Source organism: Diachasma alloeum, unplaced genomic scaffold (genome assembly GCF_001412515.2).
Source record: "Diachasma alloeum isolate Michigan unplaced genomic scaffold, Dall2.0 Dall_scaffold_00599, whole genome shotgun sequence".
Taxonomy (NCBI): Eukaryota; Metazoa; Arthropoda; class Insecta; order Hymenoptera; family Braconidae; genus Diachasma; species Diachasma alloeum.
In genome coordinates, this window is record NW_021680731.1 from 50,970 (window position 1) to 63,640 (window position 12,671).

The window sequence follows — 12,671 nt, forward strand, 5'->3', positions numbered from 1 at the left end:
ACGATTTCCTTTCGATTGGACCCTTAATTGGGGTTGATCGAACAATTTACAATTTTTGTCGGCCAGCATCATGTCAAAATTTGATTAATTTTTAAAAATTAATTGGTGAATGTACAAACAAATATTTTCACTGTACAATCATGTCCTAACGACGTACAATCGAGTACATAAGGTCGTTTTTTTAATTAGTGCCCTATGTCGGCTAAGTACCTGGAGGTCAACCCCTACTACCTGAGATCTAGTTACAGATAGTTGAGGATATAGTGAGGTAAGATCTAGTGAGAATTACCAACTTCATAAGAGAAATGTATGCCCTAGACAGATGGATAATAATCGAAACCCGAAAAATGTGCATAATAGCTCGTTGCTATGTGGCTATCTTTGTTAATATTCAACTAATTCAACCGATAATTGCATCAGTGGAAAGCTGATACGCGATTTATATAATGTAACTAAGGCCAGTTTTTATCTAAATGATCGCGTGAATTGATTATTAAAAAAAAATAGATTGGTGGTTGTGGAGGGGGAAGTTGTGTGGTGTATAGATACTTGGTCGCTCTTGGTGATTTCGTGGACTTGGCCCGATACGCTTCCGCGTATCTCGATATATATATTATTGGGTTCATGAATTCGAGACAGTAATGTAGTTAATTATTCCCTACCGATAAAATTGGGGGAGTTATTAATGTAGGTTGTAATAATTCATCAAATTTCATTTTAAAAAACACTATTCTGACATTTTATAGCAAAAAATGTCATTGAATGTCAAAAACGGCGAAAGAGAACTCCCAGGACAGTCGCCATATTATGGCCAATTCTGCGAATATTCGTCAAATTATGACAGATCATGGCGAAAAATGACATGAAATGTAAAAAAAAGGAGAGAGAACTCCCAGGGCAGTCGACATATTGTGACAAATTATGGCAAATTCTATGAATATTCATCAAATTATGACAGAATTTTCTGAGAAATTGTGACATTATATGATCTACATGTTCCAAACCGCGGTCATTTATTGTCAATTTCTGACCAGAAATATCGAATTCGGACATATTATGACAGATTTTGACACAGTATGACATATTCTGACAAATTTTCTACGAAAAGATTTGTCAAAATTTGACAGAATTCAACATTTTCTATCAACATTTGTCAGAATCTGTGGACCCGATTTCCACGAGATGTCGTTTTCCACAGATGTCGTTCGAATGGGGGTGAATGAAAGTGTAGATTTTTAAGAGAATTCTGAAGTATAGAGTAGAGTTGGTTAGGAGAAAGGTGATTGGATGAATTCAAAGGAAATTGTGGAAATCTGGGTTTGAGAGGAGTGAAAAAAATCAACTTATCTGTTGGAATTTTCATGATTTCGATGTATATTCTCAGATTGCATTCCTGGATGTCCAGGTGAACCTCTGAAAGCACCTATGATTACTTCCGGTATAATTTCACACTGATATTTCGCACGTGAGTAAAAGAAAATCGTGACGCTTCTAACACCAATGTTATCACGTAAACTCAAATTCCGAATATTCTTAAAGGCTCTAACTGAATTTACAAAACAAATTCTTAAGAAACATATATTCAAACTCAGGAGTCTTTGATGACTCAAATCGCTAAGGCGAATAGGTAGGTTGCGTTTTGCAACGTCTGGTATTTCTCAAATATCAGACAACGTGAAGGTTGCGTGTTGTGAGAATAAAGTGACTTTCGACTCAAGTTAAAGATAAAGATCAAAATTTCCTTTGAACTCGAATCAAAATTATTTCAAAATAAAAACAAGATTTCATTGGTTCTCGTGGACGAGTACTCTTGACCCTCAGCCTCCTCAGAATCGGCTCCTTGAATCACGTTGTTTCTTCTTGCTCCGCCTCCTCCGGAATACGAGTGCAATGCTCAAGGTTACCGATTTGTTGACCCTTGAGCTCGCATCAACCACTTAAATTAAGGGAGGGAGGAAGGATGAAGACACACGCCTAGTGATGATCAATAAGAAAGAAAATGACAGAGAGACAATTAAGAGAGTGACGTATATTACGAGGAAAAATGATACAAAAGAAAACATCGTTTCTTTCTGTAGGTTCTTTGTCTCTCACAAACTCCAATTAACTAATTAGATTCAAATCAAAACAATGCATATTTTAATCACCGGTAGTGATCTCTGGTTCTCGAGATCTCAGACAAAAAAAAAAGAAACTCTCTTTGGAGTGAACTCCAAAGCAATGAAAATAATAGTAATTTCGTGCCAGTACGCCACTCGCAATATGTGAATATTTCTCAAAGTTTGATAATAAATCAATGAAAAAGTCCTCTTTCTCTCTCTAGAATCTTTCCAACAAAAAAAACTATTATACTAGAACTAACACTCGGACGATGGACTCTCAGCCCTCCGGTAGCCCTGACCCTACTTGAGCTCATCTAACTAACCCTATTGATCAGACTAATATCACCCCTTCGGCATTAGAATCAGTATTTGGCAAAAGTACTTAAATTAAGAGAGTACTTACCAACGCATTGAGAAAGATCCAACCTTCAAGCTCGAAAGGAGAGCGAACGAGTTAGTAGATAGACTTCAGCGCGAGGGGGTGATTAGTGAAGAGAGAGCGAAGGCCTTGAAGACTCACAATTCGACGACCCCAAGGATGTATGGCCTGAGAAAGGTACATAAACCAGGGTGCAACCTACGACCTGTTGTTAGCTGTATAAAAGCCCCTACGTACAAGGTAGCTAGGTTTTTACATGAGCTGTTAGTCCCTGTGAGTAGTAATTCAAGATTCAGCGTCAACAACTCAGCTGAGTTTGCTACGTTTGCCGGTGGGGTCCAACTACCGCAAGGTTATACTTTGGCAGCCCTAGATGTAGTGTCTCTCTTCACAAACATCCCTAAAGATCTAGTGTTGAAGATCGTGGAGGACAAATGGGAGGAATGGTCCACACGTGTTCTTGCTTCGAAAGAGCTCGTGGTGGCGCTGGTAAAGTTTTGCTTCGAACGTAGTTGCTTCACTTTCGATAATGAACTTTACGCTCAAATGGATGGCAGCAGCATGGGCAACCCGGCTAGCCCGGTTCTNCATCCCTAGATGTAGTGTCTCTCTTCACAAACATCCCTAAAGATCTAGTGTTGAAGATCGTGGAGGACAAATGGGAGGAATGGTCCACACGTGTTCTTGCTTCGAAAGAGCTCGTGGTGGCGCTGGTAAAGTTTTGCTTCGAAGGTAGTTGCTTCACTTTCGATAATGAACTTTACGCTCAAATGGATGGCAGCAGCATGGGCAACCCGGCTAGCCCGGTTCTGGCAGGTATCGTCATGGATTACGTCATCTCAGAGGTCCTGGAGAAGCTTCCGTGCAACATTGCATGGCTGAAACTCTACGTAGACGATAGTGTGTTGCCGGTTCCGGAGGACTCTATTAATATGGTACTACAGTGCTTCAATTCCATCCATGATCGGATCCAGTTTACTGTGGAAAGAGAGGTGGAGAGATCCATCAGTTTTTTGGATGTAAAGATACATCGGATGAATGACGGGAGCCTGAAGCTCAATTGGTACCAAAAACCCACAAGTTCTGGGAGAGTTATCAACTACGAGTCGAACCATCTGATGGCGCACAAAGTTGGTGTGGTATTCGGCATGTTACACCGAGCAATTGGACTCAGTCACGAGGACTTTCATGAGGCTAATATTGACCGAGTGAAAGATACTTTAACGAAGAACGGTTATCCTGGGAAGTTCGTCATGAAGTGCGTGCGAGAGTTCAAAAATCGAAGAGCTTCTGGGGTTGAGAGAGCGGCAGACCCAGATGCAAGGTCCTGTTTTAGGTTTCCTTGGGTACGAGGATTGTCTCAAAGGCTGAACAGGTGCCTCAGAAGCACAGATTCGAAATTGGTCTTCTACAACCTGAGATCAGTGGGGGATCTGTACTCGAAATTGAAAGATCCCATTCCATTGCTATCGAGGTTAGAAGTTGTGTACAAAATCCCATGCGAGTGTGACAACTGTTACATCGGACAGACTCGGCAGAGGCTGGGCGCCAGGATTCGTCAACATCGGTATGATTGCGCACCCCGAGGTTTCCTGAAGAAAGAGAAAACGGCGTTGGCCACCCACTGCTTCGACAAGGGTCATAGATTCAAGTTTGTGGATGTTTCAATTTTGGACACCGAGAGTCATTGGGTGGAGAGGAATATTGCTGAGATGATCCACATTTGCCTACATGACACTGTGAACAAGAGAGAAGATACTCAGTACCTGAATCGTATGTACTTGGAGTTGCTGAAGAGGTGGAAAAATAGAAATCGAGGGGCTCGAGGTGACGGGGTCGGTTAGTCACCAAAGGTGGCCGTGAGAGGCGCTTCCACGCGGCAACGGGGGGAAGACGAGGTGTGCCGTCTGTGCCTGCATACTCCGTGGTTGTGTTGGGAGGCGGGAGGTGTCCCTCACTCCAATGCATAGTTCATGGCTATGATTAATGAGAGGTGTTGCTGCAGACCTCGATGTTATTGTTAGAGTATTTTGCAATTTTTAATCAATTAATATGTTGTCGTTGCTCCACGCACATTTTATTAGAGTTTATAGTGACTACGTACTAAACCTGTCAAGGTAATTCTGTATATTTCAAGCAAGTGTTTACGGAATTTGTGCAATTTTCAGTATTACAGGCTAGAGTGTTTGTTTTGATTACAATCAATGTATTTGTGTGAGTTTTATTGTAAAATTTGGTTTTCAGAGCCTGAAGAAGCTGCGATTTGCAGCGAAACGTCGCGATTTGACAATAAATTAGTATTGCTGAACTCTTCCAACATCCCATTAATTATTCCTCTTAAAAGTACTTAATTCAAAATTACAAAGTTAGGATTATTAATCACATAAAATAACTCCGGTCCAGTCGGCACTGTCTCAATACAATTCAAGACTAGCGAATGGGTCTGTGGAATTACCCTGTGATCTTCGAAACCCCCGACCTTGGGTATCAAACCCTTAAAAGGGACGCAAGAGCACGTGGGCCCTGTGAGGAAACCTAACGCCTCTTCTTCACTTACACAAATTTCTCAAAAGTGCGCCAATTCCCTTAAAAAATCGACAGACCCATTCACGGTTCGATTGACGCAAAATCCCACAGGAAAAAGGCTCTTGGTTCCCGTCTAAGCCCTAAAATTCCAGATCTCCACGTTAAAATCCGGTAACGGCGTCAATGCCCATCCGAGAACTCCTGAGATGCACTAATTTATCTCGGCGCGTAGCAAATACTAAACTGTCCCAAAAAACCCGTTGAAGGAGGGCAAAAGGCCCTTCGACTTCCCCAAAATAATATTTTACGCTTCGGAAACCGCGAACATCAGCAACACCTAAGTAATTAATGCAACTCACTCTAAACCCGCTCTCACAACGCTCAGCACGTGGTTTCACTCCGGTGCTCGACGACGCGCAGTTTTCGCCTAATGCTCTCTCGAAAAACTTCTCCCCAACGGTTGGCAAAGCCTCCGGTGGCCCTCTCAGGTCCCTTTCTCGGCTGGATGTCCACCCAGGCGAAAAACACGAAGAAAACCACAAGAAAACACGAAATGCAGTACGGACGAATTAAACCGATGCAACAGTTGGAAGATGGCTACGCAGAGTGATAAGAAGAAGACGGAAATCTTCCTCGGTTACGCGGCCCTGCATCAAAGGCTTCTCCTTCGAGTTCTCTCTTGGGTGTTGATTGGATTCGAGAGCTCCGTTCTGCGTGGCAGATGATCTCCGGTGATTCCTGTGGTCTACTCGGTTGTATTGAGCCTGAGGGTTAGAGTGAGTGCCCTAACCTCCAAACGGATTGTGGAGATCCGCTATATTCCCTACGTATTAATGATTATTAATTTATCGCCACCGATTTCCTATCACACGTCCAATCGAGGAGCATCAACAATGCCCTCATTGTCACAATGTAAAGAATGGGTAGATTTAATAAATAAATAACTGTTCATTAAAGATGTTGAGGCAAAAAAGAGATTCAAAAAGGAATTAAGCGTCCGCGGACTAGAAACAAAGCTAAAAAATTGCAGGCGGCTGTATCTTCGATACAGCTGTAATTGTACGTGGATACTTTCATGGTCTTTCCTTCTTTCTCAAATTTCCTAGAAACTCCTTGAATTTTTTCGAAACTTTTAAGAAACTTCTTAAATTACCTCGAAATTCCCAGATTTTTTTAGAATTCTGATGGAATTCTATAGATGGCGTTGCACATCAGGACCGTTTCCCATATTGAAACCATAGACGCATCCACGTTAAAAGAATATCGAAAAGGAAAGAGACGATCGTACATGAAGTTAGTTGAGAGGGAGGAAAAGAGCAAATACGCGACAATATATTTCTTCAAATATCTCATCTACTATTGGACGGATTTCAATTTTTTTAAAATTCTCGTCTCGGTGGCCACTATCGAGATCAATCAAAATATGTATACTCGTTCATATAAAGATTCCGAGATATTCCTGTTCTTCCGTTTTTTTTCAGTCTTACATACCCGACAACTTCAAAAAAAAAAGTGGGAAAACGTGAGGAAAATGAGGGGAACCTCTCATAATATTGAAGGTTCATATTTTGGATGGGCGCAATCAGTCGAGTGGTTTTGGAGATATTCAATATCGCTCTGGGCGTTATCACTTTTTTCTTCATAAATTCACTTCATACTGAAGTTGGTTATTGAAACAATCGATTTTCTCAAACTTATTATTTTATTCCTTGAATTCTTGAACAATATCAATTTTTAATTTAATTATCAGAATTTTAGACGAAAAAAAATTAAGTTTACAATTGTCATTTTGAAATTCCCGTATGGAATTTTGTATACCAGAAAAAAAAAACGAAATTTTATTTCGATGATTTTCGAACTTCGAATAATGAGTTATATACCAATGGAGTTATATGTATTAGGTGTATAAATTAATAAGGTGCCCCTATATTTCGCGGTTTATAATTGCGTTCAAAAACTTAATATTTCAATATTTTGTATGTTGGTAGTATTCAGTTACCGAAGCAGTAAATACTTCTTACATAACCTTAAAAAATAGTAGTAAACACGATGTCTGTCGATAAGCAACATTTGAGGCACTCAAATGATTTGTAGTACTCTTGGAAAAAATGCTGTAACACATAAAATGCGTAAAAATTGGTACCAGAGGTTTAGAGACGAAGATTTCGATCTTTCGGATCGAGAACAGCTGGGTCAACCGCAAAAATTCGGCGATGAAGAACTCGAACAACTCTTGGCTGAAAAGTCTGCTCAAAGCCAAACAGAGCTTGCACTACACCTCGGAGTGATTCAACAATGCATTTCTCATCGCCTACATCAACTTGGCAGAATTCAAAAGGAGGGTAGATGGGTTCCTCATGATCTGAGCCCCGAAAATAAGGACCAAGGACTGGAGACGGCGCTGTCTCTGTTCACTCGATTTTGTATAAGAAAAGATTTCTTATACAAAATTATTACGGGCGATCAAAAGTGGATATTATATGACAACCCTAAACGCAAGAAATCGTGGGTGAATCCCGGCGAACTATCGACGTCGACTCCGAACCCCAATGTCTATGCGAGAAAAGTGATGCTGAGTATCTGGTGGGATATGAAGGGTATGCTATATTATGAGCTACTTAAACCTGGCCAAACTGTTACTGCGAAGGTTTATCAACACCAGCTTATTCATTTGAATGATGCATTGGAGAAAAAGAGGCCATATACTGGCAGCGGAAGACAACTGATTCTCCAATATGACAACGCTCGACCGCATGTCGCCAAAGTGACTAAGGATATTATCTGTGAATTAGGATGGGAGGTTCTCCCTCACGCGGCTTACTCGCCTAATCTCGCCCCATCCGATTACCACCTATTTCGGTCTCTTCAACACCACCTAGCTGATGAGCACTTCAAAATAATCGACGCGGTCCGAAAAAGCATCGATGAATTTATTGAGTCGAAACTGCCAAGTTTCTCTCGCGAAGGAATTCGTCAGTTGCCAGTGAGGTGGAGTAAAGTCATCGAAAATAATGGGGAATATCTCGATCGTTAAATGTCTTTTTGTTTTTTTTTATTAGGTGTATGAATATGACGCCCTTTCCCAACAGATGTCGTTTTTAGTATTGCTTACGTGCACTAATAAATGGCAACACTTGTATTCGATAGTACTTTATGTCAGCTGTCAAACGCACTACGTGACATTTGATTGAAATGTAAGCAACAAGTGTTTTTATCTCCGTGACAATGTCGTTTTTCGTTCCAAGTAAACATCATTTGCGGGAAGTGTTATTACACTATTATATTGCAAAGAAAAGTGTAGCGGAAACTCATCGTTTGCTTGTGGAGATTTCCGGTGAGCATGCTCCATCTAATACAACTTGCAAGTAATGGTTTGGACGATTTCAAAATAATGATTTTGGCACTGAGGACAGAGAACATGGAAAACCACCAAAAAATTTGAAAATACTGAATTGGAGGCATTATTGGCAGAGGATTCTTACCAAACTCAATCAGAATTGGCTGCAGCATTAAACGTCGAACGATCAACTGATGCAAAGCGTTTAGAAGCAATAGGAATGGTTCAAAAGGTTGGTAACTGGGTTCCATATGAATTAAGAATGAAAGAAAGAGACATGGAACGTCGAAAAACAATTTGTGAAATGCTACGTCAAAGACAGCAAAGAAAAGGATTTTTGCATCGAATAGTCACAGGAGATGAAAAATGGATATATTATGAGAATCCGAAACACTAAAAAAATTATGTAAAGCCAGGTGAACCCGGCTCATCCCAGCGAAATAGAAATATTCACCGTGCCAAGGTTATGCTCTACATTTGGTGGGATCAGAGAGGAGAAGTTTACCGACGATAACTAATACGTTTAAAGCGAGCCATAGAAGAAAAACGACCAGAATGGGTGATTAGGCACAGTAAATTAATTCTTCAACATGACAATGCTAAACTGCATACCGCCCAAGTTGTGAAAAGATATTTAGATGGACAGGACTGGGAAGTGCTACTCCACCCGCCATATTCGCCAGACAGCTCCTTCGGATTATCACTATTCCGAACACTGCAGTCAGATCTTACGGGAGAACGGTTCACTTCATACAAAAGTATCAAAATTTGGCTTGATAATTGGATCAGCTCAAAAGACCAGGATTGCTTCAGGCAAGGAATACGTAAATTACCTGAAAGATGGGCGAAGGTTGTAGCTGCAGATGGAGCATACTTTCAGTAAACTGTTCTTTAATTTTTTAAACAAGCAAATGTGTTTTATTTGAACAAAAAAGGGCGGAGTCATATTCACACACCCAATATAATAAACTCTGATTTTCATGAAAAAAGCACCTTATTAATTTGTACACCTAATATATGTTGTAACATGATAAAAATCATGTACTGTTCCTCGCCTGAACTGACCGCGGTCATGGGGGGGAAAATTAGTATTTTTACCTCAGCGAGGGGTCGGATCACCCAGGGCCACAATTGTCATTTTATTTTTTTTTATTTCTATTATTTACTTTCTTTTCATCATTCTCTCGAACTCTGTCGATCGCTCTCACCGTGGGTTACGTGAGCTTCGCGACGAGGGGAGTGGAGCTGAGCATCGGGAATGACTACAAGTCGGCACTACAGCAGATGACGAGTAGCACACCGACTAGCACGCACACAGCGAGTCTGGGAGACTCACACCACGAAGGACGCGAGAGACGATCGATGCACGCCAGCAGGCATCTCAGGCCTCTACGTGCGAACCCCCACCGCCTCATCGATGGATCGGGGGCGCAAGGCCGCCCAGTAAAAAACTCATGCTGCAACATTGAGGGAGCATATGGATTATGTTGGCTTCTGCGCTGTTCAATGCGGATCACATCCACCGACCGCGCGGCGCAGGTCTCAGTTCTCTGGGACTCAGGAACTGGGAATTGTGACAATTTTTAAATTCCCAATTCAAAATCATAATAACGCGGATTCTCCGCGCTTCATTTCGTGATCGGGGTGGGGGTAGAAAAGATTTTAAGGTTCCTCGGGGCGATGTACGGCCCCGACGGACACTCTTCGCTGGGGTTCGGCCGTATTAAGTCGCTCTGCACAATCAAAGTTTTATTATGCTCTTTGAGCTTCTTCACCTAGTTCCAGCCTGATTTGGTAGCCCAGGGTATTCCTAGGAAGCAAGAAAATTCGCTTAAAATAGTCTGTTTGAACTCTCTCGATCTCATCCAGGAAGTTTAGGCCCCAGCATTGATTTCCGTACAGTAGTGTGGAGGAGACCAGACTGTCAAAAAGTTTGATCATGGAAAGCCAGTCACCGGCTTTGCTTCTCTTCAGAATGTTCGTCGCCACTACAATTGCCACCTTAGCTTTCTGGATGGAGGCTTCTGCAACAGCTTTGCCGTTCATGGCGCTGTCCATGACTGTGCCTAGATAATTGTATTGCTTCACTGCTTGGACTGATTGGCCCTTGTAGAGAAAGGCCTCTTTCTCAGAGGCTTCCAATCTGCCAGACTGTCTGCAGACCAGCACCTTAGTCTTTTCAGCGCTTACTGTTAGACCGTTCGCGTTGAAGTACTCCGGCAGACAGTTGAGGATGTATTGAGTATCAGCTCGCGATCCTGCGAAAATGATTGTGTCATCGGCGTACAGCAAGGCTCTTAAGCTTCGGCCACCTATGTCGAGACCCTGGACTCCCTTACTTACCAGGAATTCTAACATGTCCGAGATGTAGGCAATGAAGAGGAGGGGACTTAGTTTATCTCCTTGAAGAATTCCCTCGGTGACCTCGAAATCCCTGGTATAGTCGAGACCCAGACGGACTTTGACGGAGGTATTCTCGTAAATGTTACTCAGAGCTCTCAGGAATTTACCGCTTAGTCCAATTTTACTGAGCTTCTGCCATAGAAGATGGTGGGGGATGCAGTCAAAGGCTCTTCTGAAGTCGATGAATATGCAGCACACCGAATTACCTTCGAGTCTCAGTTTCGATTGGACCGCTAGGTAAAGGGAGAATGATTGATTAAGGCACCCTCTGCCACGGCGAAAACCGGCTTGTTCCTCAGGGAGAAGATGACAGGATTTCAGCCAGGATTCTAGGCGAGAGTGAAGAATGCCAGTGTAAATTTTGAGGATATTGTTTAATAAAGCGACACCACGGTAGCACAAGGGGTCCTCCGGATTTCCTTTCTTAAAGATCATGGCTAGTGAGGCTTTGGACCAGCTCACAGGGACTTTCTCCTGGCTTCAAGCGGTATTTAGCATCGATGCGATAACCAGAATCCAGTCAGATGGAAGCATTTAATAAATTCGTTCGTGATTTCATCAGAACCCGGCGCTTTACCAGGTTTGCACTGTTTTAAGGTGCGAAGGACTTCTTGGTGGCTAATATCCTTGTCCAGCCATGGGTGACGAGCATCAGTCCAACTTAGATCAATGGCCTGGCGGGGAGGGTAGATGTTCATGTAGAATTCTTCCCACTGACCTTTGGAGACTTTGTTTGGTGTAAAACATGGAGCACGCACCGACCTGACTAGGTTCTAGAAAGTTCTAGGATTATTTGTGGCAGCCATCAGCGATTGCAGGAGCTTGGAATGTTCAACAATTTTCTTTTTCCTACATTTCCTGAAGTCTGCCAGTTTATGGTGGAATGAGGTTAACAGGGGTGAGTTAAACATGCCTTTGCGGAGTTCTCTTTGGGCTCTGTTGACTATATTTTTTGCTGTTCGGTATTCCGCGTCCTCCCAGCGGTGACGAGTAGGCTGGGGTCCCCGATGGCGAACCCTTGATCTGACTTTGTGGATACCCGCGACTTCAGCAGCTTCAGACATTACCAGGCACAGGTTTCCGTAGCATGACGTGGCACCGGTAGAGTCGATACAGTATTGCAGATAGTGGGATGTGGACATGGCTTGCGTAAACTATGGCAGGCGTTCTGGGTTCCATTTCAGGGTTCTGGATCTCTCGGCTGTGAATGTCCTGCGATTCACCTGGCTTAGACTGGAGGGAGGGCTGGTCAGGGTTTTGAGTTCCAGATGAAGCGGGAAGTGGTCTGAATTGAAAGACAATTCATCGATTCTGAGGGATTTGACAAGTATGGATGCTTCGCAGCTACACCGAATTAGGTCGACCGTGCTCAGACCTTGTTTTCCACCGAAAGTGAAACCACCGGCTAGATCTCCAGGGGTACGACCGTTGAGGAGGGTGAAGCCATTCTCGTGCATAAAACTCAGTAGCAGTTCACTCCTGGCCTTGTGGGAAGGGGATCCCACGTCCTGAAATGTCCTGGAGTCTGTCAGGAGTGAGCCTGAGATAGATTCCAAGGGGACTGATATATCCAGGTTTTCAATCGTACAATTAAAGTCACCTCCCAAATAAATGGGCTCACTAATATACGTGGTACAGCAGGAGGAGATGACAGGTTGTAGAGACTCGAGAGCTGCAAATATATCTGTATTGTAAGTAGATTAGTCCGAAAATGATGTGGGTGGAGGCGAGAGAGACCCTCGTAAATATTCATCAACGAGACGAAAATAATAAAACAGAATCGTATACCTTATTGATGAGGACCGCGAGACCTCCGCTGCCTTTGCCCATACTCGCCTCTCCGGTAGCTACAGACCAGTAATAGTTATAATTGGAGGCCCATGGAGTGAGGAATGATGGAATGAAGCAGAGTCTCTCTCTCTCT

The 12,671-nt window shown here is 42.7% G+C and overlaps 1 protein-coding gene across 1 annotated transcript; it reads left to right on the forward strand.

Annotated features, from left to right (window-relative positions):
• The first annotated feature begins 3,251 nt into the window (after positions 1–3,251).
• LOC107043553 lies at positions 3,252–4,325 on the forward strand. The gene has a single exon (XM_015265099.1). It carries the CDS (start codon positions 3,252–3,254, stop codon positions 4,323–4,325), a length of 1,074 nt encoding a protein of 357 aa, XP_015120585.1.
• The last annotated feature ends 8,346 nt before the right edge of the window (positions 4,326–12,671 follow it).